Source organism: Oncorhynchus clarkii, chromosome 32 (assembly GCF_045791955.1).
Source record: "Oncorhynchus clarkii lewisi isolate Uvic-CL-2024 chromosome 32, UVic_Ocla_1.0, whole genome shotgun sequence".
In the NCBI taxonomy this organism is placed as follows: Eukaryota; Metazoa; Chordata; class Actinopteri; order Salmoniformes; family Salmonidae; genus Oncorhynchus; species Oncorhynchus clarkii.
The window spans coordinates 32,727,827-32,751,787 of NC_092178.1; the positions used below are offsets into that span (position 1 = coordinate 32,727,827).

Consider the following 23,961-nt stretch of genomic DNA (forward strand, 5'->3'; position numbering starts at 1 on the left):
CATGCATAATTGCATTTGCAGTCACTTTTGATAATGGTGTTTTCCCGCTAATGGAACATTTGCACTTCTAGCTTACTGCCATGTGCGCATTGCTGCACTTCTAATGTGAAGAAATAGCCTAATAGTCGATCAACATTTTAAGCTAATCGTTTTGATCTGTTGCGTCAGCAACAATGCTTGAAAAAGTTTTTTTGATGCTAGTGGTTGTATTAATTTGGGATCTATCGCATCCCACAACGGTCCCAGACTATGTTTGGAATATTTATTTCACGCACAGATTAGAATAGGTTGACTTTTGTACTATAGGGAATAGTAGATTGACATAGGCTAGTGCTTTTGCTGTTCGTTAGACCTTTTCATCTTGTTGGCTGACGAAAAGTAAATGTGGACAGTTCTCAAAAGCACAGCTCATGCCTTTTAAGCAACTTTTTTTTCAAATCATCATTAGAGTCGCATCATGAGGCCTTACAATGTATTAAACATCTAAACGTATAGCCCAACGTTTGTAGAACAACTAAAGTTACATTAATAACTCTAAATTAAGCAGATAGGAGGACCTATTTATTTGTTAACCGCGCAACACAAATCAAATCAAATTTATTTCAAATCAAATTTATTTATATAGCCCTTCGTACATCAGCTGATATCTCAAAGTGCTGTACAGAAACCCAGCCTAAAACCCCAAACAACAAGCAATGCAGGTGTAGAAGCACGGTGGCTAGGAAAAACTCCCTAGAAAGGCCAAAACCTAGGAAGAAACCTAGAGAGGAACCAGGCTATGTGGGGTGGCCAGTCCTCTTCTGGCTGTGCCGGGTGGAGATAATAACAGAACATGGCCAAGATGTTCAAATGTTCATAAATGACCAGCATGGTCGAATAATAATAAGGCAGAACAGTTGAAACTGGAGCAGCAGCACGGTCAGGTGGACTGGGGACAGCAAGGAGTCATCATGTCAGGTAGTCCTGGGGCATGGTCCTAGGGCTCAGGTCAGTTGAAACTGGAGCAGCAGCACAGCCAGGTGGACTGGGGACAGCAAGGAGTCATCATGTCAGGTAGTCCTGGGGCATGGTCCTAGGGCTCAGGTCCTCCGAGAGAGAGAAAGAAAGAGAGAAGGAGAGAATTAGAGAACGCACACTTAGATTCACACAGGACACCGAATAGGACAGGAGAAGTACTCCAGATATAACAAACTGACCCTAGCAAATAGCTGCATGTGCGCGCTCCCTCAAATCGTTTGGAGAAAATATCCTTTCTATTTTATTCAGCTTTGTTCAATTGTATTCTTCATACTATAAAATAATGCCACGGAATTCTAAGCAAATCTTGCCTGCTAGCCAGATCAGGACCTAACATAAGGAAAACTCAGAGTATGCTATTCTGTTCTTCTGAAATAGACTACATTTCCTTCATATTATGCTTCTTTAGACCTGTCTAAAATAAATAATGAATTTATTGTGACGTTGTAGGCTATATTACATGGATTAATTAGCAAGGAAACTGTGCAGGTGCAAGGTAACTGTGCAGACACAGTTATCTGAGCTATCTGATTGGCCAGCACTTGATTTGCTCTCTGGGTGTTAATTTATACATTATATTATTCAATAGAATAAATGGTTCAGTAAGTGAAATTACCATTATTCCCAGATCCCTGACTGTAGTCTACCCATCAACTCAAGAGGGAACTTTGTATCCATTCACTGATTGTTAAAATATACTGGAAAATTCACCTGAGCTGAGCTCCATAGGTTGGTCTTTCCTGGCTGTCTGACCCTGCTGGGACACCTGTCCCCATCTGATCCTGTTAAAACTTCTTTGGGATTGGTGTCCCATCCACGGGACGGTTGAGCTAACGTAGGCTAATGCGATTAACATGAGGTTGTAAATAACAAGAACATTTCCCAGGACATAGACATATCTGATATTGGCAGAAAGCTTAAATTATTGTTAATCTACTGCACTGTCCAATTTACAGTAGCTGTTACAGTGAAATAATACCATGCTATTGTTTGAGGAGAGTGCACAGTTTTGAACATGAAAAGTTATTAATAAACAAATGAGGCACATTAGGGAAGTCTTGACAAAAATAAATTACAGAAATGCAATGGTTAATTGGATCAGTCTAAAACTTTGCACATCTAGTGCCAAAATCTAAATTGCACCTGGGCTAGAATAATTTATTATGGCCTTTCTCTTGCATTTCAAAGATGATGGTACAATTTTTTTTTTTTACAAAATAACAGGTTTTTTTTTAACCATTTCTTTGTATTATCTTTTACCATATCTATTGTGTTATATTCTCTTACGTTCCTTTCATATTTCCACAAACTTCAAAGTGTTTCATTTCAAATGGTACCAAGAATATGTATATCCTTGCTTCAGGGCCTGAGCTACAGGCAGTTAGATTTGGGTAAGTCATTTTAGGCAAAAAAAATGAAAAAAGGGGCGGATCCTTAAGTGGTTTTAAGACATGATGACCATAGTGCTGTGTACTGACTGTGCACCATGACAGTGAAGCCTGTAGAGCTGTTTATACCGTGTCAATTAGTAGGGAATTAGATAGGGAAACTGACAGACCAATAAAGTTACATTGCTATACTGACTGATTGTGGCCAAAATAACATCTAATATTAGCCAACTTTTGGTAACTCCAATGGTACATCAACTGGCGAAAACAAGCCAAGTTAATTTACTTCTGTTGAAACTGGACAAAATAAAGTCTACAAAACATTTCCATACACACAACAGATGTCAGATACTGCGACCTGACAGATAGCCGGAGGCTAGAGCTGAACTGGCTGTGGTAGCTAGCTAGTTCATTCACCTCAGACAGAACTTCATTCGAGAGGGGACGAAACATTAGCTAACATTACATGTCAGTTGCACTACTAGCTCAGCACGGGAATAATATTTTTTTTTTTAATAAGTCAAACAGCAGTTACCTTGCCAGCTACATCAGTCAAATAAAAAGAGTAGCCTGTTTCTGCTCTGCTTACTTTTACAACTCAGAGAAAAAGCATAACACACAGGCAATAGCTGCTTCTGTTCGCACGCTCTGTGGTGTCCTTGCGGTCCTAAATCCAGCTGGCTTAAACCACCAAACAGCCTACCAGACCGCTCTGAGCCTTCTGCATTGTCCTAAACTAGTGTAAAAAACTGAAAGTAAAAGATTCAAAAACTAAATTTAAGAACAGAACAGATATACCGCTTATTAGACTTGCTTTCACCGAGAATAACATGTCTATGACACATTTCTATGTGAATTTGGTCGGGTCCCCAAAAAGTTACATATTGCAGCTTTAATATAAAACAGCACCAGTATTACAATGTACTGTACCTACTCTTCAAATGCTACCACACTAGCCAGCCAGTGCCACTTGCTTGCTAATTTGAAGCGCAAGTAGCGAATTTTCCAAAGACGTTACGTGATTGGTGAATATTCCGCGCCAAAGTAACCAATCGAGTAGCGTTTTACTAGGAGGACGTCAACGAATGTTTTGGCAAACATTTTGCTAGCGTCGATTTGCAGTTAGTATCAATACATTTATGTCATTTCATGAAAGGCCGTTTACTTTTTGAGCTTATTCGAGAAGCAGACGATCATTTGTATTCAAGCAACCAAGCATTCGTGAGAGGAAAATGTATTCTGAAAGAGGGAGTATATAGACGATCGACCTACAGAGGTGCGGCCATTGTACCATAGAAAGCACGCGCAATAGTGTTTCTCAGCTCGATGGGATAGCAACCAACGCCACTTGTCTGGCTTGCAGGTACAGTTAGCCCACTTTGATACAAGAACGCAAACAATGCAGCTACTAACAACACCTGGAAATGTTTTAGAACCATTTAAATATTGTAAATATGTATGCATAAAGAATAATGCTTGACAAGACAAAAACAATATAAATGTATGTCACTTGCATCAATATCTCAAACAAGATCGGGGTAACCATCTGCTCAAAATAATATTTGAACATAAATATCTACCTACACTTAGGCCTGCAACTATATCTTTACACACTCATCTTTCCACAAGTTGTGAAGTTGTATATAGCTCGCCAGGGGGCGACATTGCATACGGTTTAAATCAGACTAAAATATATATATATATATATATATATATATATATATATATATATATATGCACCAATACTTAACTGAAATCCCAATATTGAACAGTACCACTTCTTAGGCTTGGATGGATTTCACAGTGAATTTATTTCTGAGAAGTTTATCAAAGGTTAGGCCACTGATTTTACAAGAGACTTTATGTACAATAGAATGCAGTGAAGTGTTTAGGCCTGTAATATATAATGGTTTATTGGTTCATTGCATCTAGTAGATTACTTCTTTTATAGCTAGGGGCAGAATTGCCACATACAGTGCATTCGGAAAGTATTCAGACCCCTTGACTTTTCCCACAGTTACAGCCTTATTCTGAAATGGATTACATTGTTTTTCTGAATCTACACACAATACCCCATAATGACAAAGAAAAAATAGGTTTAGAAATGTTTGCAAATGTATAAAAAAAGCAACTAAAATATCACATTTACATAAGTTTTCAGACCCTTTACTCAGTGCTTTGTTGAAGCACTATTTGCAGTGATTACAGCCTCGAGTCGTTGGTATGATGCTACAAGCTTGGCACACCTGTCTTTAGGGAGTTTCTTCCATTCTTCTCTGCAGATCCTCTCACGTTCTGTCAGGTTGGATGGGGAGTGTCGCTGCACAGCTATTTTCAGGTCTCTCCAGAGATGTTAGATCAGTTTCAAGTCCAGGCTCTTGCTGGGCCATTCAAGAACAGTCAGAGACCTGTCCCGAAGCAACTCCTGCATTGTCTTGGTTGTGTGGTTAGGGTTGTTATCCTGTTGGAAGGTGAACCTTCACCCCAGTCTGAGCTCCTGAGGGTTCTGGAGCAGGTTTGCATCAAAGATCTCTCTGTACTTTGCTCCGTTCATATTTCCCTCGATCCTGACTGGTTTCCCTGCCACTGAAAAACATCCCCACAGCATGAGGCTGCCACCACCATGCTTCACTGTAGGGATGGTGCCAGGTTTCCTCCAGACATGACGCTTGGCGTTCAGGCAAAATAGTTCAATCGTGGTTTCATCATACCAGAGTCTTGTTTCTCATGGTCATAGTCCTTTATGTGCCTTTTGGCAAACTCCAAGTGGGTTGTCATGTGCCTTTTACTGAGGAGTGGCTTCTGTCTGGCCACTCTACCATAAAGGCCTGATTGGTGGAGTGCTGAAGAGATGGTTGTCCTTCTGGAAGGTTCTCCCATCTCCACAGAGGAACTCTGGAGCTCTGTCAGAGTGACCATTGGGTTCTTGGTCACCTCCCTGACCAAGCCCCTTCTCCCCTGATTGCTCAGTTTGGCCGAGTGGCCAGGTCTAGGAAGAGTCTTGGTGGTTCCAAACTTCTTTCCATTTAACAAGACTGATGGAGGCCACTGTGTTCTTGGGGACCTTCAATGCTGCAGAATTGTTTTGTTAGCCTTCCACGGATCTGTGCCTTGACATAATCCTGTCTCCGCGCTCTACGGACAATTCCTTCGACCTCATGGCTTGGTTTTTGCTCTGACATTGAAAATATATAGGTAGGTGTGTGCCTTTCCAAATCATGTCCTAATCAATTAAATTTACCACAGGTGAACTCCAAGTTGTGGAAACATCTCAAGGATGATCAATGGAAACAGAATGCACCTGAGCTCATTTTCTAGTCTCATAGCAAATTTCAAAAAACCTGTTTTCGACTTATCATTATGGGGTATTGTGTGTAGATTGATGAGGACATGTTTAACTTTTTTCTTCTTAAAAAAAAAATCCTCTTAGTATGTAAAGATGTGTTGCCTGGTTATTACCTGTGCACGTGATTAACTGCCAATGTTTTCCTTTAAAAAAAAAATGTAATCATTAAAATATCTAACCTTAAGTACAGTGTTAGAGAGGCAAGCTCGAGTGCCAAAGCTTTTAAGGGATTTAAAATAAAATGGTTTCGTCTCCTTGGAAATTCCTCGGCGTTTGCACATTATACGCTGTTAAGCCTGGGGGCTTCATTGCACAGTCCATCAGTATTTGCTTTGCACTGAAGGCTGCTGTCAGCAATGGTGCCAACTGTTTGGCATTCTATAACTATCAGCACAACAGTCTCCCATATTTCACAGTTTCTCTGTAGTTTTATATAACCTTCTACAAACACATTTTTTGCAAAGATGCAAAATAAAAGGGCTTATATTCACCAAAACCCACCGCCTCAGTGTACAAACAAGTGCATGGGCAGCACTTTTGACTGGAAATTGAAGATTAATACGGTGAGTGATTTACTATTCATTGACTAAATAGATGAAACATTGTTGACAGACATGCTTTACTCTCACACTGCCACACCATATTATAATTCACCCAACCAAGGTGATTGAATATTTAATTTAGTCTTTTAGATGTTTAGTAGAAGTCCACATCGTTAGAATGGCGAAACCCCCTGGGATCGACACAGAGCTCCGAGGTTAAGGTTGTCAGGATCGGCACAGTCATAAGAGTTTGAAATTGGGAAACACATCTAAGATCTCCCATATCTCCTTAGAGTTGTGTTGGGTATTGCACTCTCCTGTTACATCATGCCAACTCAGTAAATTAACCCTGTTCCACGCGTTTAAAACATATTTAGCTCCAAGCGCCTATCGAGGTCAAAATCGAATTGCGATTGTTATTAACGGCACCAGACGCGGATAGACACTCGGTTGCGTGTGACAATCCAAGGGAAACCAAATGGTGCAGCATGTGTCTGTGTAATCTGCTCTGATGCGAGGGTCATAGTTTGTGTATTGTGTGTGTGTGTGTGTGTGTGTGTGCGCGCGCGTGCGTATACATGGAGGCTGAGGCAGAAAGGGTCCCTAGCCAAACAGTTGAACAGCCATCTGTTTTACCCTCAGAAAGCTCACACACTGTCCAATGAAAGACAGGGATGAGGAAGAGAGAGAGAGACAATAGATAGAGAAATTCACACTGACTGTTTCACACCCCCCCCCCCCCCCCCGGCTGCACAGCTAATGTGCAGCCAGCCTCCGTATGTCAGCCGACCAGCATTATCCATCACTAAGCATTCAATGTGATAGGGACGGCTGACAGCTGTATGTGAGCCATTGTGACTGTGTTTGTGTCTCTCTGTCCTGGTGTGTGTGTGTGTTTTAATTGGATTACAGTCTTGTTGAGTATTTGTGTGTTTGCTTAAATCATGGGTTCATTGGGTTGCAATCGTGTGTGTGTGCACTTTTACTGTATTACTTTGTGTATAATGTGTGTATTCCTCTCTGCTGTAGGTATGGACTCCTCCCTCTACTTGTGCTCTACCTGCTACCAGATATTCAACTCTCTGGAGGTGGTGATCTCTCATCAGCTCACCTGCCAACCTGTCAACACAGAGGAGACGGTGCCTGCAGCGCCACCTACAGCACAGACCGAGGTACTGCAGCCGTGGGCGAAGTCGCTAGATGGCCATGTTTGAAAGGACCAAAATGGCAAGACTTTGTGATCGAGATGATGAACATGAGCTATTTGTTCTTTATGTTGGATTAGGAGTAAGGATAAGTTAGGGTTAAAGTCATGGAAAGTAGTTAAAATAGTTTTTTTGGTTAGAAAATCTGTTAACTTTGTCCTTTTCTAGCCTGGGCAGATAGTGATGACTAAGATCTTTACAAGGAAAAATGTTTGGTATCAACCACTTCTGAACCTCCAGACAGTCCTTGTGGGCTGCAGGTTGTCTGCCTCTATTCATCATAGCCTCCTTTCATCGGATTGGAGACCTTGGATGTGTCCCAAATGGGAGACTATTCCCTTTATTGAGCACTATTTAGACCCTCTGGGCCCAAGGGTGCCATTTGAGACATGTCATATCGATCACATAAGTGTCAGGGAGGGAGAAACGTGAAAAGTAGACCCGGTGGCCCTTGAGGACCATGGTGCGTGACACTCCCTGAGCTAATGCATTATGTTGCTATGAAAATTTGTCCCTAGCTACCTATTATCCTTAGCAACAAACTAATCAGCTTGCAACAGGTTTGCACTCATGACAAGCATTCAGAAAATGCATCGAAAAATGAATTAAGTGATCAGAAAAATAACAATGGTTTTTGTATAACTCTGTGTTTTCTGTGTTTCAAGTATTTCCTTCATTTCTCTATGTGTGTGGTGATGTCCTAGAGCTCCAGAGTGGTGCTTCAGTCTCAGAATGGACCATCCCAGCACCAAGAGAGAAACCAAAACCCAAACCTGCCCTACCTGCACTCCCTCATAGAGAAGAGAGCGACTGGAAGTTCGACCGGTTCCAACATCCCTCAGAACCAGACCCAAACGCAAAACCTGACTAGCCCGGCCCTGCTCATCCACTATCAGTGTAGGGAATGTGAGGCGTTGTTTGAGTCCCTGGAGCTGTGGCAGAAGCACAGCAAGCTGGGTGACTGTTCTGCAACCACTGGGTCAGAACCAAGGGACCAGGAAATGGACACAGAGTGTCAGCCTGCGATAGGAGATGAAAAGGGGGTTGAGAGACAGAGTGATGGAGGGATGGATGTGAATATAGAGGAGGATGGTGACAAAGAGAGGGAGGAAGAGGTAGACTATGGAGGAGGGATGGAACAAGAACATAGCATTGAGAATGAATTGGAATCAGAAACAAACTCCAACTCCCAGCATTCCTTCCCCAACACTCCCATGTTTACAAACCCTGCTGCCTGTAGTTCCAATCCAACTGCTTCCTCCTCGAGCCAGACCTCCTTCTGTGCGGCCTGTGGCTCGGGCTTCAACACTGAGTCGGCGCTAAAGCTGCACCGTGTGGCCATCCACGGCTTGCCGGGGGCGCTACATCACTGTGACGTGTGTGGAGAGAGCTTTATGAACACTACTAAGTACCTCTACCACCGCAGGCAGCATCGAGACAGAGGGGTACAGGACTCGGAGGGTTGCACACCCCGGGTGGACCACATTTTACCTACGCCTCTGTTCCAGTGGAAAAGCAACAGTGGTAGGTACTAGGTAGGCTTACTAAAGGAACATGGAAGACTGGGCTGTGTTCAGTAGAGTACAATGTAGCAAAACATCTTGAAAAGGAGAATGCTCATCTGTTTTTTCATTGAATAATATCCAGGGGCACCTCTTACGTTTTCTCACATTTTGTGCATACTTTAGTGTTCATTATTGACTTCCGTAATTCTTTCAGCTGTGGTGAGTGGCGGAGAAGAGACCCCGACCCATCCACCCCTCACTACCACCACCCTCCCTGACTCTTCCACCCCCCTACCGGCCCTGGAAACAACACCCGGGGACCACTTCGGACCGTGCCCCCACTGCGGGCGTTTCTTCAAGAGCTGCAGCCGCATGCGCACCCACATCCAGGCCCACTCAGGCCTCAAGCCGTTTAAGTGTGACCTCTGCCCCATGACGTTCGCCTACAACAGATGCGTGACGCGCCACCGTATCACCCACAGCGCCCGCAAGCCTTACACCTGCCTGCGCTGCGGCAAGAACTACACGCTGTTGGGCACGCTCCAGACCCACCACCTACTACACGAACGCCAGGATGCCTTGAACAAAGATGGTGTTGTGATGAAGGAGGGCACAGTCAAGGAGGAGGGTCGCGGTGTGGTCAATGATGCAGAGTCAAAGAACTCAAAGTACCCAACGTTTTTTCGATACAAATGCCCTGATTATCCACGTTGCTTCCGAATGTCATCTCAGGTGCCAGTTCACAGGTATGTCTGGGCATCAATTCAGTTTGGCCTGAATTCAATTCAACTTTATCACCTTAGGGGCAATTATGCCTCTCTCTATGCCTGCTTAGATGTGGCCTCTTAGTTGAGGTGTTTAAAAAACACTGGTAATTACATTGTGTAACAGCACAATACTAAGTTGATTACCGATTGCTCTTCATTCAGACCAGTACAATACTTTGGGTCAATTGAGAAGGCGTTATCATGGGAAGCACGAGAGCATAATTAAATACATCCTGCTCTGTGCTCATACAATACAATTGAACACATGAAGGCAAGGCCTGCGTTCGTACATACAGAACCATCAGACTGTACATTTGACATTGTGTATTAATTAATGTGCACAGAGATACAAAGTAGTTTATACCAATGACAAACAAATCAAATGTTCATTGTTACATGTGCGGAATACATCAGGTGTGGATTTTACCGCGAAATGCTTACTTACGAGCCCTTTCCCAACTTAAAAAGAAAGAAAAAATGAGCTAATTAAATGTTTTTTTAAAAGTTAATAACAATAAAATAACGAGGTTACATACAAGGAGTAGTTGAGGTAATATGTAGGTAGAGGTTAAAGTGACTAGGTAATAAACCAGAGTAGCAGCAGCATGTGTGAAGATTGTGTGGCATCAATATGTGTGTATGTGTGTGTGTTGGAGTCTTATGTCTTGGGGGTGGAAGCTGTTCAGAAGCCTTTTGGTCTCCGACTTGGCGCTCCGGGTACCGCTTGCCGTGCGGTAGCAGAGAGAAAAGTCTATGATTTGGGTGACTGGAGTATTTGACCATTTGAAGCGGGAAAGTGTTCAGTCAATGATGGAATTTATAATAGTCATATTTGTATTATTAATAGACGGATGCTTCAATAGTTAATCAACAATAGTTCCCGACCATCATGGACATAACAAATCCCAGTATAATAACACAGGTATAAGGAATCGATTTATAAGTCGCTTGTGGTCAATCTTATTTCGTTAGTGATGGGTATACTCCATTGCAATTTTTTTTAAATTCTTGCCCGAGGATATGTATTGACAGTGTAATCACATTGAGAGATCTGTCTGGTGGGACCCACCATTATGTGGCTACACAAGACTTCCCCCCCACACACACACACACATACACACACACACACACACACGGACGTGCCATTATGTGACTAGCCCATTAGCAACAACATGGCTGAAGGCCGGAGTTCTATTTTTGCTCTTCACCACCCATCATAGACACCAGTATTCATTATGGCACACCGTAGCAAAATGTTTTTCATCTGAAAACTAAAAAATGCTATGTTCTTATTAGACTACTCCATGTAGTCCCTCCCTGTTTCAGCCTGTTTTCTTCCATTTGGTGCCTAATGAACACAATCCAGCACAGTGCCAACCAACCTGCTCTCACTCATAATTTACTGTTTTGGGGGGGTGGAAGTAATGACACTGCGCCACGACTCATTAGCTTTCATTCAGACGATTTCTGATTGCATCATCCACTAGGACAGTTTACCACACACACAGACAACACAGCTTTTATTATATGCGAGAGGGAATGTGATAAACACAGGGTCAGAAGTGTTATACGTGTCATGTCTATTGCAGAAGGATTGTGTTGATCAACAGTCATGACTTGTGGCGCAAAGCTTTAAACAGTCTACAATATATTAGCACCACTCTGTTTGAATACACATGTATAAGGCTGTCCTATGTTGAATTTGTATGAGGTGGTGTAGATGTTGTCTTATTGTGAATTGCATATAGGACCATGATTAGGGCCAGAAGTCTTTCCTGGACTGGTCACGCGGTAAGGAAATGGTCTGGTCACATGGTAAGGAAGGAATCCTGGCCTTATGGTGAATGTTGGAAATAAGGGCTTTTCGCTTGAAATGTTATCTCTATATTTTCAGAAAAACATATCTAATGGTCTCTTTTTCCCCTCTCTTTTCCCTTGAAATGGCCGTCAGATACTCTCGCACAGGGAAGTATCCGTTCACCTGCTCCATCTGTGGGGAACACTTCTTCCACAAGAGCAGGCTGAAGCTTCATGCTCTCACACACAACGGTCAGAGTAATACTAATAGTGTGTGCATGCGTTCCTGTGTGGATTTCTTTACCCGTCTGTGCCCTCAAATCTTTCATCTTTTACCCGCATGGTTTAGATGGCCCTGCGTGATGTCATTCTGTGGGTTTCTCGGTGTGTGTTTGACTGTGTGGGTGGCTCTTCGAGCACCTGCTTGCCTGTATTACTACACTTGGCCGTCTGCCTGTTGCTTTGCATATGCACGCTTATCTACACCAGTCTCTGTGCCATATGCTCTTCCCTACATCAAGTCTGCCCTCGGCTAAGCGATGGATCGCGCCCGTACTCTGCGGGTGAGTGCGCCAGCGTAATATCGTTTAAATGACATTTAATAAAGTCAGCGGGCTTTCATATCCATATGAACCACTAACCGCTAACTAAACGTATAAGAGAAAGGACTTGGCGGAGAGGGAAATCCCCCCTGCTATCCCACAATGCCGTACAACTGCCAGCCCTGCCGCCCCTGTCAGAACACATGATCTATTTTAATACGCTGCGTTGTGCGTTTCACAGGCCATTACCTGCTGATTTATGTTGTTGCTTTTGTTCTTTGTTATCATTATTAAATCACGCTGGCTCGGGCCCAGTTACCGAGGTCGTCAAGGGCAGTGTTGCAACACAACTTACAAGGCCTCGCGCAGTCATCTCAGCCTTGTGAATACTCCCCCTTTCACTTTGACTAATGAATTTCCCCCGCCACTTTATTTACCCCGTAATAATGTTAGTGTATCTGTTAGAAGTTGTTGCCTACAAAGATGGAAGATGTTCTACACTACCATTCATAAGATTTGGGTCACTTAGATATGTCCTTGTTTTTGAAAGAAAGCACATTTGTTGTCCATCAATTTGATGTTATTTTAGTGGTCAACAAAATGTTCTTTCAAAAACAAGGACATTTCTAAGTGACCCCAGACTTTTGAACGGTGGTGTATTTCAACTGAAGTATTTTCGTTTGGTTAAATTAGGACTTTGGTAATTTTCCTTGTTATTGTATAGTTCTTTTGATATATTCACTGATATTATCAACCATGTAAATTTCTATGTTTCTAACCCTCTGCTTTTATGCATATGCTCACTTAACATGGCTGCTTCTGTGCCATGTAATCAGACTTTCTTCTCTGTACAGGAGTGGTGGACATAGGCCTGGTTACGGGAACAGGCCAGGGTAGAGGCCGTGGCCAAGGCGGAAGGCGGGACAAGACCACAGGGCTTCTGGACTGTGAGTTCTGCCGCCATCGCTGTGTCACCAAGGAAGGCCTGGACCTCCACAGATTGTCCCACGCCGGCCAGACCCCCTTGCGCTGCCCGATGACCCCCTGCAGACGGCGCTATGCAACGGCCGCCTCCCTGGAAGAGCACCTCCTTACCCACTGCCCGGCGCCCGGGGACACGGTGGCTGCCGCCGACCTCCCCAAGCCCCGTCCCTTCCACTGCCATCACTGTGAGAAGGACTTCACCACCGGCTCATCACTCAGCGTCCACCTTCGAGTCCACACGGGGGAGAAGCCCTTTCAGGTCAGAGGTGAAAGACGTCAATGCAGGTCTAGGGTTGCAAAATTTCCCCAAATTCCCTGCTTTTTCAGATTTCTAAGGTAGAGGGTTCCCTCTCAGCTCATTCCCTGCTGATTCCAGAAATACTCTCTGAAAAACAAGGGAATTTGGGACACAGTTTCATGATTTTTGCAGCCCTACATAGACCAAAGGTTGTATTAGGGCAACCCTGTGTTAATTGTTACTCCAACTTGTCAACCGAAATACCAGTTCTAGATAAACAAATTGTCCGGCTTTAGTCCCCTTCAACAGGTTGTTGTATAGAGGGTTTTCAGTTGCGTCACAAATCACCTAGCAACCACACCAGGCACCCTGTTGGAAGACCATAGTCAGTCTGGTGGAAACCAGACCATCAGTAACTGTAGGAATGAACCATATACAGTGCATTTGAAAAGTATTCAGACCCCTTGACCTTTTCTGCTTTGTTATGTTACAGCCTTATTCTAAAATGGATTAAATACACTTTTTTTCTCATTAATCTACAAACAATACCCCAGAATGACAAAGCAAAAACAGGTTTTTAGAAATTTTAGCAACTTTTTCAAACAACGTATACCTTATTTACATAAGTATTCAGACCCTTTCCTTGATGTTTCTACAACTTGATTGGAGTCCACCTGTGGTATATTCAGTTGATTGGACATGGTTTAGAAAGGCACACACCTGTCTATATTAGGTCCCACAGTTGACAGTGCATGTCAGAGCAAAAACCTAGTCATGAGGTCGAAGGAATTGTCCGTAGAGCTCCGAGACAAGATTGTGTCGAGGCACAGATCTGGGGAAGGGTACCAAAAAATTGCTGTTGCATTGAAGGTCCCTAAGAACACAGTGGCCTCCATCAGTCTTAAATGGAAGAAGTTTGGAACCACGAAGGCTCTTTCTAGAGCTAGCCACCTGGCCAATCTGAGCAATCGGGGGAGAAGGGCTTTGGTCAAGGAGGTCGCTGATTGTCCTTGAGTGGCCCGGCCAGAGCTCGGACTTGAACATTATCGAACATCTCTGGAGAGACCTGAAAATGGCTGTGCAGCGACGCTCCCCATCCAACCCAACAGAGCTTGAGAGGGTCTGCAGAGAAGAATGGGAGAAACTCCCCAAATACAGGTGTGCCAAGCTTGTAACGTCATACCCAAGAAGACTCAAGGCTGTAATCACTGCCAACGGTGCTTCAACAAAATACTGAGTAAAAGGGTTTGAATACTTATGTAAATGTGATATTTACGTTTTTTACATTTTATTTAAATGTGCAAAAACTTCTGCAAAAAGCCTGTTTTTGCTTTGTCATTATGGGGTATTGTGTGTAGATTGATGAGGGGGGAAAAACTATTTCATCCATTTTAGAATAATGCCTTAACAAAATGTGGGAAAAGTTAAGGATTTTGAATACTTTCCGTATTCACTGTACAATGTCTCTCCACCCTAACAATGGGAGTTGTTGTCCACAGAGTGGCATGGTGGGCTTTCAAGCTCCCACCTATCCTTTCTTTTTGGGTTGGTGGATACATCAAATTATTGTAATCCTTTTCTGAGTATTTGATGCGCCTGTATTCAATGGAGAGCGATGCTATGCTACTAGCCTCATACCATGAATATGCATAGCCATCTCAAGATCTAAAGTGTTTTTACTCAGTTGCCAGGATGTCACGTCTCCTACTTAGATCAGTACACTCGTAACAACTTAAGCATTACAAAAACTTTTATTAGGTTAAATAAACCTTACGTAGCAAATAAGCCATACATTTTTTTGTTGACCAAAATCGACACTCATTGACCTCCATACAAAAACTCCTTGCTTGGTAGTCAAAACAACGAAAAATAGCCAACTGCTGGAGGGAGACAGATTTTCTGCCAAGTTTGGCCTGTCTCTACCTCTCCCTCCCTGGAAGTCCTCCAATCGTCCACATGGCTGGCTGCGTATTGCTATCATCGGGAAGATTGCCCATGATTTCGTTTTTTGTAAGGACCCAGAAAACTGATTCAGTGGGAGAACCTATTTAAGTAAGTTAATTTTTCTTTGACTATGTGATATTAGCTAGCTACCTTACTACAGGAACTAATGTGCAGGCTAACTCAAATGAGCTGCTAACGTAATGTTAGCTAGCTAACTTTACATACTGTATAGCTAGCTAAATGAATAAAATGTTACCAGCTAGCTAACTTCATATTAGATAGTTAGCTACCATGATGTATTTATCATTGTAAATTAAAACACAAACTCCATGCATTCATAGCTAGGTAGCTAGCATACAGTCATGGAAGAGGGTGAAAGGATTAATGTTAGCAGCTCTAGCTGTCAGAGAAGGGAGAGAGTAGGCTACTTTGGATAGGGCAGGTATCTTTTGTGGGAGGACATTGTGAATATATTCTCCAGTTCTAGTACCTAGCGAGAGAAACTGAGGACAGAGATATTGCATAATATTCCGTGCTGTCTAATTTGAGTATAATGAAGCCTGTTTATGTCTTCGGTCCTCAGATACAGAGAGCTGTGGAACCCTGTCTGCAGATAAGGTCTCAGTGAATGTCCCGAGAGAATAAGGGTATACACCCTTGTATACCATGGGTTATATGTGTACCTAATGTTAGCAAATGTAAACAAAAAAAATATAATAATTAAGTCACACACAATGTATAAACCTATTACAACTCGAGCAGGTCAACCCTGCTGGGTATGCAGGCTTCTGTTCCAGCCCAGCACTAACACACCTGATTGGCCTTATCAAACCTAATTTAGTTGATAACTAAAGTGTGCTATTGCTGGGCTGGAATAGAAGTCTGCTCAGCAAGTAGAACAGTGATCAGTGGAGCAACGTTGACCGCCACTGCTATCACTTTTTTTTCACCTGAAATGATGCTTTAGTAATAATAGCCTACATGTTACTAAAATGTCTAACCTTTACGGTTAGACATCTTATGAGTTAGCCCACTTGTACACTTTGAAATTATATGAAATAAAGTGTTGGTTCTTTTGAAGTGAAGTGTTTTAATTGTTAACTTTTATAGTAGAGGTAAGTCAAATCTTGACGTCAGTGATCTTCAGGTAGGAAAGTCAGCGCTCTAGAAAAATGCCTGAGTTTCCGACTTGGCATTCCGAGTTGGATGACCGTTCAAAACATTGTCTGAGATTTTGTACAATTTGTGTCTCCCCTTTTCGCCGGCCTAGATGAGATGGTTGCATTCAATACAAGGTTGTTTTTATTGTTCTGTTTGTCAGTCTCAGCAAGGAAGGCCTAGGCTACCCTGTGATTTGTCGTATTAAAAAAAGATTGCTTATGTCTCCAGTCATATAAAGTGTAGTAGAGTTGCATGAAATGTGTTTATCGAAAGCCAAATATTTCCTGTGCAAAGAAAAAAAAGTATCTGATATGGCCTTAAAGGCCTATTCCACTATGCGCTCAGCTATGCACAGTGAGGGGGAGAAAGTATTTCATCCCCTGCTGATTTTGTACATTTGCCCACTGACAAATACATTTTTTTATTTTACCTTTATTTAACCAGGTAGGCTAGTTGAGAACAAGTTCTCATTTGCAACTGCGACCTGGCCAAGATAAAGCATAGCAGTGTGAACAGACAACACAAAGTTACACATGGAGTAAGTAAACAATTAACAAGTCAATAACACAGTAGGAAAAAAAAGGAGAGTCTATATACATTGTGTGCAAAAGGCATGAGGAGGTAGGCGAATAATTACAATTTTGCAGGTTAACACTGGAGTGATAAATGATCAGATGGTCATGTACAGGTAGAGATATTGGTGTGCAAAAGAGCAGAAAAGTAAATAAATAAAAACAGTATGGGGATGAGGTAGGTACAAATGGGTGGGCTATTTACCGATAGACTATGTACAGCTGCAGCGATCGGTTAACTGCTCAGATAGCAGATGTTTGAAGTTGGTGAGGGAGATAAAAGTCTCCAACTTCAGCGATTTTTGCAATTCGTTCCAGTCACAGGCAGCAGAGAACTGGAACGAAAGGCGGCCGAATGAGGTGTTGGCTTTAGGGATGATCAGTGAGATACACCTGCTGGAGCGCGTGCTACGGATGGGTGTTGCCATCGTGACCAGTGAACTGAGATAAGGCGGAGCTTTACCTAGCATGGACTTGTAGATGACCTGGAGCCAGTGGGTCTGGCGACGAATATGTAGCGAGGGCCAGCCGACTAGAGCATACAAGTTGCAGTGGTGGGTGGTATAAGGTGCTTTAGTGACAAAACGGATGGCACTGTGATAAACTGCATCCAGTTTGCTGAGTAGAGTGTTGGAAGCAATTTTGTAGATGACATCGCCGAAGTCGAGGATCGGTAGGATAGTCAGTTTTACTAGGGTAAGTTTGGCGGCGTGAGTGAAGGAGGCTTTGTTGCGGAATAGAAAGCCGATTCTTGATCCGTCTATAACTTTAATGGTAGGTTTATTTGAACAGTAAGAGACAGAATAACATCAAAAAAATCCAGAAAAACGCATGTCAAAAAAGTTAAAAATTGATTTGCATTTTATTGTGGGAAATAAGTATTTGACCCCTCTGCAAAACATGACTTAGTACTTGGTGGCAAATCCCTTGTTGGCAATCACAGAGGTCAGACGTTTCTTGTAGTTGGCCACCAGGTTTGCACACATCTCAGGATGGATTTTGTCTCACTTCTCTTTGCAGAGCTTCTCCAGGTCATTAAGGTTTCGAGGCTGACGTTTGGCAAATCGAACCTTCAGCTCCCTCCACAGATTTTCTATGGGATTAAGGTCTGGAGACTGGCTCGGCCACTCCAGGACCTTAATGTGCTTCTTCTTGAGCCACTCCTTTGTTGCCCTGTCCGTGTGTTTTGGGTCATTGTCATGCTGGAATACCCATCCACGACCCATTGTCAATGCTCAGGCTGAGGGAAGGAGGTTCTCACCCAAGATTTGACGGTACATGGCCCCGTCCATCGTCCCTTTTTATGCAGTGAAGTTGTCCTGTCCCTTTAGCAGAAAAACACCCCCTGAGCATAATGTTTCAACCTCCATGTTTGATGGTGGGGATGCTGTTCTTGGGGTCATAGGCAGCATTCCTCCTCCTCCAAACACGGCGAGTTGAGTTGATGCCAAAGAGCTCCATTTTCGTCTCATCTGGCCATAACACTGTCACCCAGTTGTCCTCTGAATCATTCAGATGTTCATTGGCAAACTTCAGATGGGCATGTATATGTGCTTTCTTGAGCAGGGGGACCTTGCGGGCGCTGCAGGATTTCAGTGCTTCACGGTGTAGTGTGTTACCAATTGTTTTCTTGGTGACTGGTCCCAGCTGCCTTGAGATCATTGACAAGATCCTCCCATGTAGTTCTGGGCTGATTCCTCACCGTTCTCATGATCATTGCAACTCCACGAGGTGAGATCTTGCATGGAGCCCCAGGCCGAGGGAGATTGACATTTATTTTGTGTTTCTTCCATTTGCGAATAATCGCACCAACTGTTGTCACCTTCTCACCAAGCTGCTTGGCGATGGTCTTGTAGCCCTTGTCTACAATCTTGTCCCTGACATCCTTGGAGATCTCTTTGGTCTTGGCCATGGTGGAGAGTTTGGAATCTGATTGATTGATTGCTTCTGTGGACAGGTGTCATTTATACAGGTAACAAACTGAGATTAGGAGCACTCCCTTTAAGAGTGTGCTCCTAATCTCAGCTCGTTACCTGCATAAAATACACCTGGGAGCCAGAAATCTTTCTGATTGAGAGGGGGTCAAATACTTATTCCCCTCATTAAAATGCAAATCAATTTATAACATTTGACGTGTTTTTCTGGATTTTTTGTTGTTGTTAATCTGTCTCTCACTGTTCAAAGAAACCTACCATTAAAATTATAGACTGATCATTTCTTTGTCAGTGGGCAAACGTACAAAATCAGCAGGGGATCAAATACTTTTTTCCCTCACTGTAGATTGGATAGTCAATTTATTAGGCTATTAATATAACTCAATCTACTCACCACATTAGGAATAGGTTTTCATTAGTCTGCAAATGTGATGATCGATGCATGCAATGTTTTATTATAAAGGTGCATTTTTGTAGTGAAAAATAGCTTCCTCAAAAATGTGAAACTCACGCACTGCCTATAAGAGATGCACGCTAACAGCTAGACTACCAGCTATTTAGCTAGCTAGCTAATGTTGGCTAACTTAGAATTGTCAGCGCCTAGTTAGCGTAACAGCTAAACTAAACTTGAAATTCATCAGACTTATCAGTGATGAAATGATCGGAGCAGACCCTGTACTGACAGCTGTCTGGGTTCAGGTCTTGATGGACAAAAAGGTTTCTTCGCTTTTCTGACAGTTCTTGAGGCAAATTCAACTTTATTTGTCACATGCGCCGAATACAACAAAGTGTAGACCTTACCGTGAAATGCTTACTTACCTTTACCAACAGGGCAGTTCAAGAATAGTTAAGAAAATATTTACCAAAAATAAGATAACAATAACGAGGCTATATACAGGTTAGAGGTCATTTGTACATGTAGGTAGGGGTGACGTGACTATGCATAGATAATAAACAAACAATGAGTAGCAGCATTGTACAAAAAGATGGGGGGGGGGGGGGGGGTGTCAATGTAATAGTCAGTCGGCCATTTTGAGCAATTGTTCAGCGGTCTTATGGCTTGGGGGTAGAAGCTGTTAAGGAGCCTTTTGGTCCCAGACTTGGTGCTCCGGTACTGCTTGCCACACGGTAGCAGAGAAAATGTCTATGACTTGGGTGACTGGAGTCTCTGACAATTTTATGGGCTTTGCTCTGACACCGCCTATTATATAGGTCCTGGATTGCAGGAAGCTTGGCCCCAGTGATGTACTGGGCCGTACGCACTACCGTCTGTAGAGCCTTAGTCAGTCATATCTCCTTTTAGTGTTTCATGATTGCGAGTAATCTGGAAAAACATGATTTCCTGCCTTAGAGCAGCCAATTACTGCATAGAAATTGACTGGTGATGAATCAACTAGTTTTTAAGCACTGTTATCATGAACTTTGGGGTAGCCACTCAGCTGTTGTCGTCGGAAGAATTGAAATGGTGGTCTTCCAACATGGCTGATAGGAGGCGTTGTACAGTGGCTTGCGGAAGTATTCACCCCCTTTGTATTTTTTTCTATTTTGTTGCCTTGGAATTCAAATGTATTTTTTTGGGGGGTGGGGTGTATCATTTGATTTACACATGCCTAACATTTTGAAGATGCAAAATATGTTTTATTGTAAAACAAACAAGAAATAAGACAAAATAACAGAACTTTAGCGTACATAACTATTCACCCCCTTATCTATAAGCTTGGCATATCTAGCCACTGGGATTTTTGCCCATTCTTCAAGTTGGATGGGTTCTGCTGGTGTACAGCAATATTTTAATCATACCAATTGGATTGAGGTCTGGGTTTTGACTAGGCCATTCCAAGAAATGTTAAATGTTTCCCCTTAAACCACTCAGTATTACTTTAGCAGTATGCTTACGGTCATTGTCCTGCTGGAAAGGGAACCTCTGTCCCAGTCTCAAATCTCTGGAAGACTGAAACAGGTTTCCCTCAATAATTTCCCTGTATTTAGCGCCATCCATCATTCCTTCAATTCTGACCAGTTTCCCAGTCCCTGTCAATGAAAAACATACCCACAGTATGATGCTGCCACCATGCTTCACTGTGGGGATGGTATTCTCAGGGTGATGAGAGGTTTTAGATTTGCGCCAAACATAGCATTTTCCTCGATGGCCAAAAAGCTACATTTTAGTCTCATCTGACCAGAGTACCTTCTTCCATATGTTTGGGGAGTCTCCCACATGCCTTTGGGCAAACACCAAACATGTTAGCCTATTTGTTTCTTTAAGTAATGGCTTTTTTTCTGGCCACTCTTCCGTAAAGCCCAGCTCTGGAGTGTACGGCTTAAAGTAGTCCTATGGACAGATACTCCAATCTCCGCTTTGCAGCTCCTTCGGGGTTATCTTTGGTCTCTTTGCTGCCTCTCTGATTAATGTCCTCCTTCCTGGTCCATGAGTTTTGGTGGGGCGGCCCTCTCTTGGCAGGTTTATTATGGTGCCATATTTTTTTTTAACGGATTTAATGGTGTTCATTGGGATGTTCAAAGTTTCTGATATTTTTTTAACCCAACTCTGATCTGTACTTCTCCACAACTTTGTCCCTGACCTGTTTGGGGAACTCCTTGGTCTTCATGGTGCCGCTTGCTTGGTGGTGTTGCAGACCCTGGAGCCTTTCAGAACAGGTGTTTGTATATATACTGAGATCACGTGACACTTTTATATTGCACACAGGTGGACTTTATTTAACTAATTATGTGACTTCTGAAGGTAATTGGTTGCACCAGATCTTATTTAGGGGCTTCATAGCAAAGAGGGTGAATACATATGCACGCACCACTTTTCCGTTTTGTATTTTTTCTTTACATTTTTGGAACAAGTTGTTTTTGTCATTTTACTAAACCAATTGGGACAATTTTGTGCATGTCCATGACATGAAATCCCCCCCAAAATCGATTTAAATGACAGGTTGTAATGCACCAAAATAGGAAAAAGGCCAAGGGGATGAATACTTTTGCAAGACACTGTACGTCACCTAGCAACCGTCTATTGGGTAACACTCCAGGCTCAGGGTGTTGAGAATAAAGCTCTTAGCAGCTCATTAGACCCCTATTAATCTTTGAACACTCTGGGCCAGTATCTAAAGGCCATTGTAAGGTAGCCTTTTCAAAGTATTTTCACTTAAACGCTGTTTTCCTCTACCTGATAATGTTTTTGAGTGCTCACATTAGCAATAACTGTCTTTCTGTATCTTTCCCTCCCTCCCTCCTACTCCAACCTTGCCTCTTTCTTCCTGCCCTACCCTCCTCCTTTTCCTCTCCGCAGTGTTCCCAATGTTGGAAGAGCTTCCGGCAGATCCCTCACCTGCGCGACCACGAGCGTCTGCACAGCGGCGAGCGTCCATTCGTCTGCGGTGTCTGTGGCAAGAGCTTCGTCCTGGCCGCCCGGCTCACCGAGCACGCCCGCACTCACAGCGGCGAGAAACCATTCTCCTGCCCCGTGTGCCACCGGGCCTTCCGCTCCCTCTCCAACCTGGGAAAGCACCGCAAGACCCACCGCTGCTGCCCCCCCACACAGCCACAAGAGGGCATCAGCGAGCAGACCGCTGTCCTAGGGCTCAAAATACAGGGGAATATGGACAATATGGAGGGTCAGGCGGCTGTGCGTACGATCTTACTTGTTCAGCCCCAAGTGGTCTCTCAGGGAGGGTCTTCTTCTGTATCTGCTCCCCTTGTCCTCCTGCACCCCTCAGTTGCTGTGGGCAACGGGCAGGCCGGGACTGTGGTCATCGAGGTCATCGTGGAGCAGCCTGGTGAGCAGCGGGTGAAAAGTTGATGCAACTTCAGACATTTCACAAGGGGCTGCCAAGGACACCTGGATGAAAATCAGTTCTGAGAAGAACTGTCACAATCTAAAAGGAGGTTAAGAAGTGGGTGGAGAGCAGGGAGTGAGGGGAACGGAGTGAAGTGGGACTTGAATAAATAAAATGTGAAGGGTTGCTGCGGTGTTAGGATTACGAGGATCAGTTCTCAATTTAAGTACAGATGTATAGAATGGCTTTGAAGTAAGTTATTTCTAGTAAGAATGTTTTTGAGCCTGTGTTCAATCTCAATTTGACACAGAGTGCCTTCACAATCTGTTGTATTTCTTTGAATAAAATGCTCTTTCCATTTAATTTGCATCCTTTTGCAGGGAGACAGCATGGGGGTTCTCTCAAATGATTCAATGGGTTTTATTGGCAAGACAATAAATGTAAGCCCTTCACTAAAGTGCTTGCTTGACAAAATGTTTCTGTTTCTAAATAGTTTTACTCACTGTTACTAGTCAACAATGACCTGTTCTCCCTTGCTCAGAGTGAGAATTAATAACGAGGTGAACTGAAGGATCTGTGAATCACAAAACCCACTCACGAAAAGGGTCCCCAAAGCTAGGTAAACTAGGCTTTGATTCAGATAGAGATTGTTTGGCGTGGGAAAGCTATTTAGTGGTATATTTGTGGTAACAAATCCCTTGACAGCAGTTGATGCGGTGGGGAGGGAGGTCTAAAGATGCCGACTGTTGGCAGCTGTCTGGGTTAGAGGCATCCAAGTGCTAATGGTGTCAGTCCCAGCCAGGCTTGTTTAGAATGCCAGCAAATTTTGACACCAGGTCAGACTGGAACTGAAATTGATCTGTTTTTCCAGGAGCATGCCTGCAATGCGGGCAGATGGGCATGTAGGCAGTTAAGTCAATGAGACACTTGTGCTGTCAAATGAAGCATCAAGCTTGAAGTGCCCTCACTTCCTATGGTGTGTATGCATCGCAGGGGGTGTCGTTAAAACGGAATGGCTGCACGTTGATCTGATATAAACCTTGAAATGAAGGATAAGTGTCGGGTCATTTGCGTTGTCGTATTATTTCCAATTTAGTCAGATCAAGAATGAATGAGGCTAATGTCTTCACATTTTTACCTGTTTTAGACTAAAGTGCTTATCCGAACCAAATTGCTGGCTTGGATATTCTCTTTTCACGTTCTCCTCAAGCAATCACGGCAGATGCGTAACCAG

At 43.2% G+C, this 23,961-nt stretch overlaps 1 protein-coding gene across 2 annotated transcripts; it reads left to right on the forward strand.

Annotated features, from left to right (window-relative positions):
• The first annotated feature begins 3,463 nt into the window (after positions 1 to 3,463).
• LOC139391675 (zinc finger protein 574-like) lies at positions 3,464 to 23,201 on the forward strand. 2 transcript variants are annotated; one of them, XM_071139106.1, is made up of 7 exons: positions 3,464 to 3,768; positions 7,323 to 7,465; positions 8,203 to 9,022; positions 9,218 to 9,749; positions 11,722 to 11,819; positions 12,964 to 13,352; positions 22,241 to 23,201. In XM_071139106.1, the coding sequence occupies exons 2-7, from the start codon at positions 7,325 to 7,327 to the stop codon at positions 22,748 to 22,750; spliced, it is 2,490 nt and encodes an 829-aa protein (XP_070995207.1). In that variant the 5' UTR covers positions 3,464 to 3,768; positions 7,323 to 7,324; the 3' UTR covers positions 22,751 to 23,201. The 2 variants fall into 2 exon arrangements, with proteins under 2 accessions (XP_070995207.1, XP_070995208.1); XM_071139107.1 differs by having other exon boundaries at positions 3,489 to 3,767; positions 7,316 to 7,465.
• Positions 23,202 to 23,961: the final 760 nt, after the last annotated feature.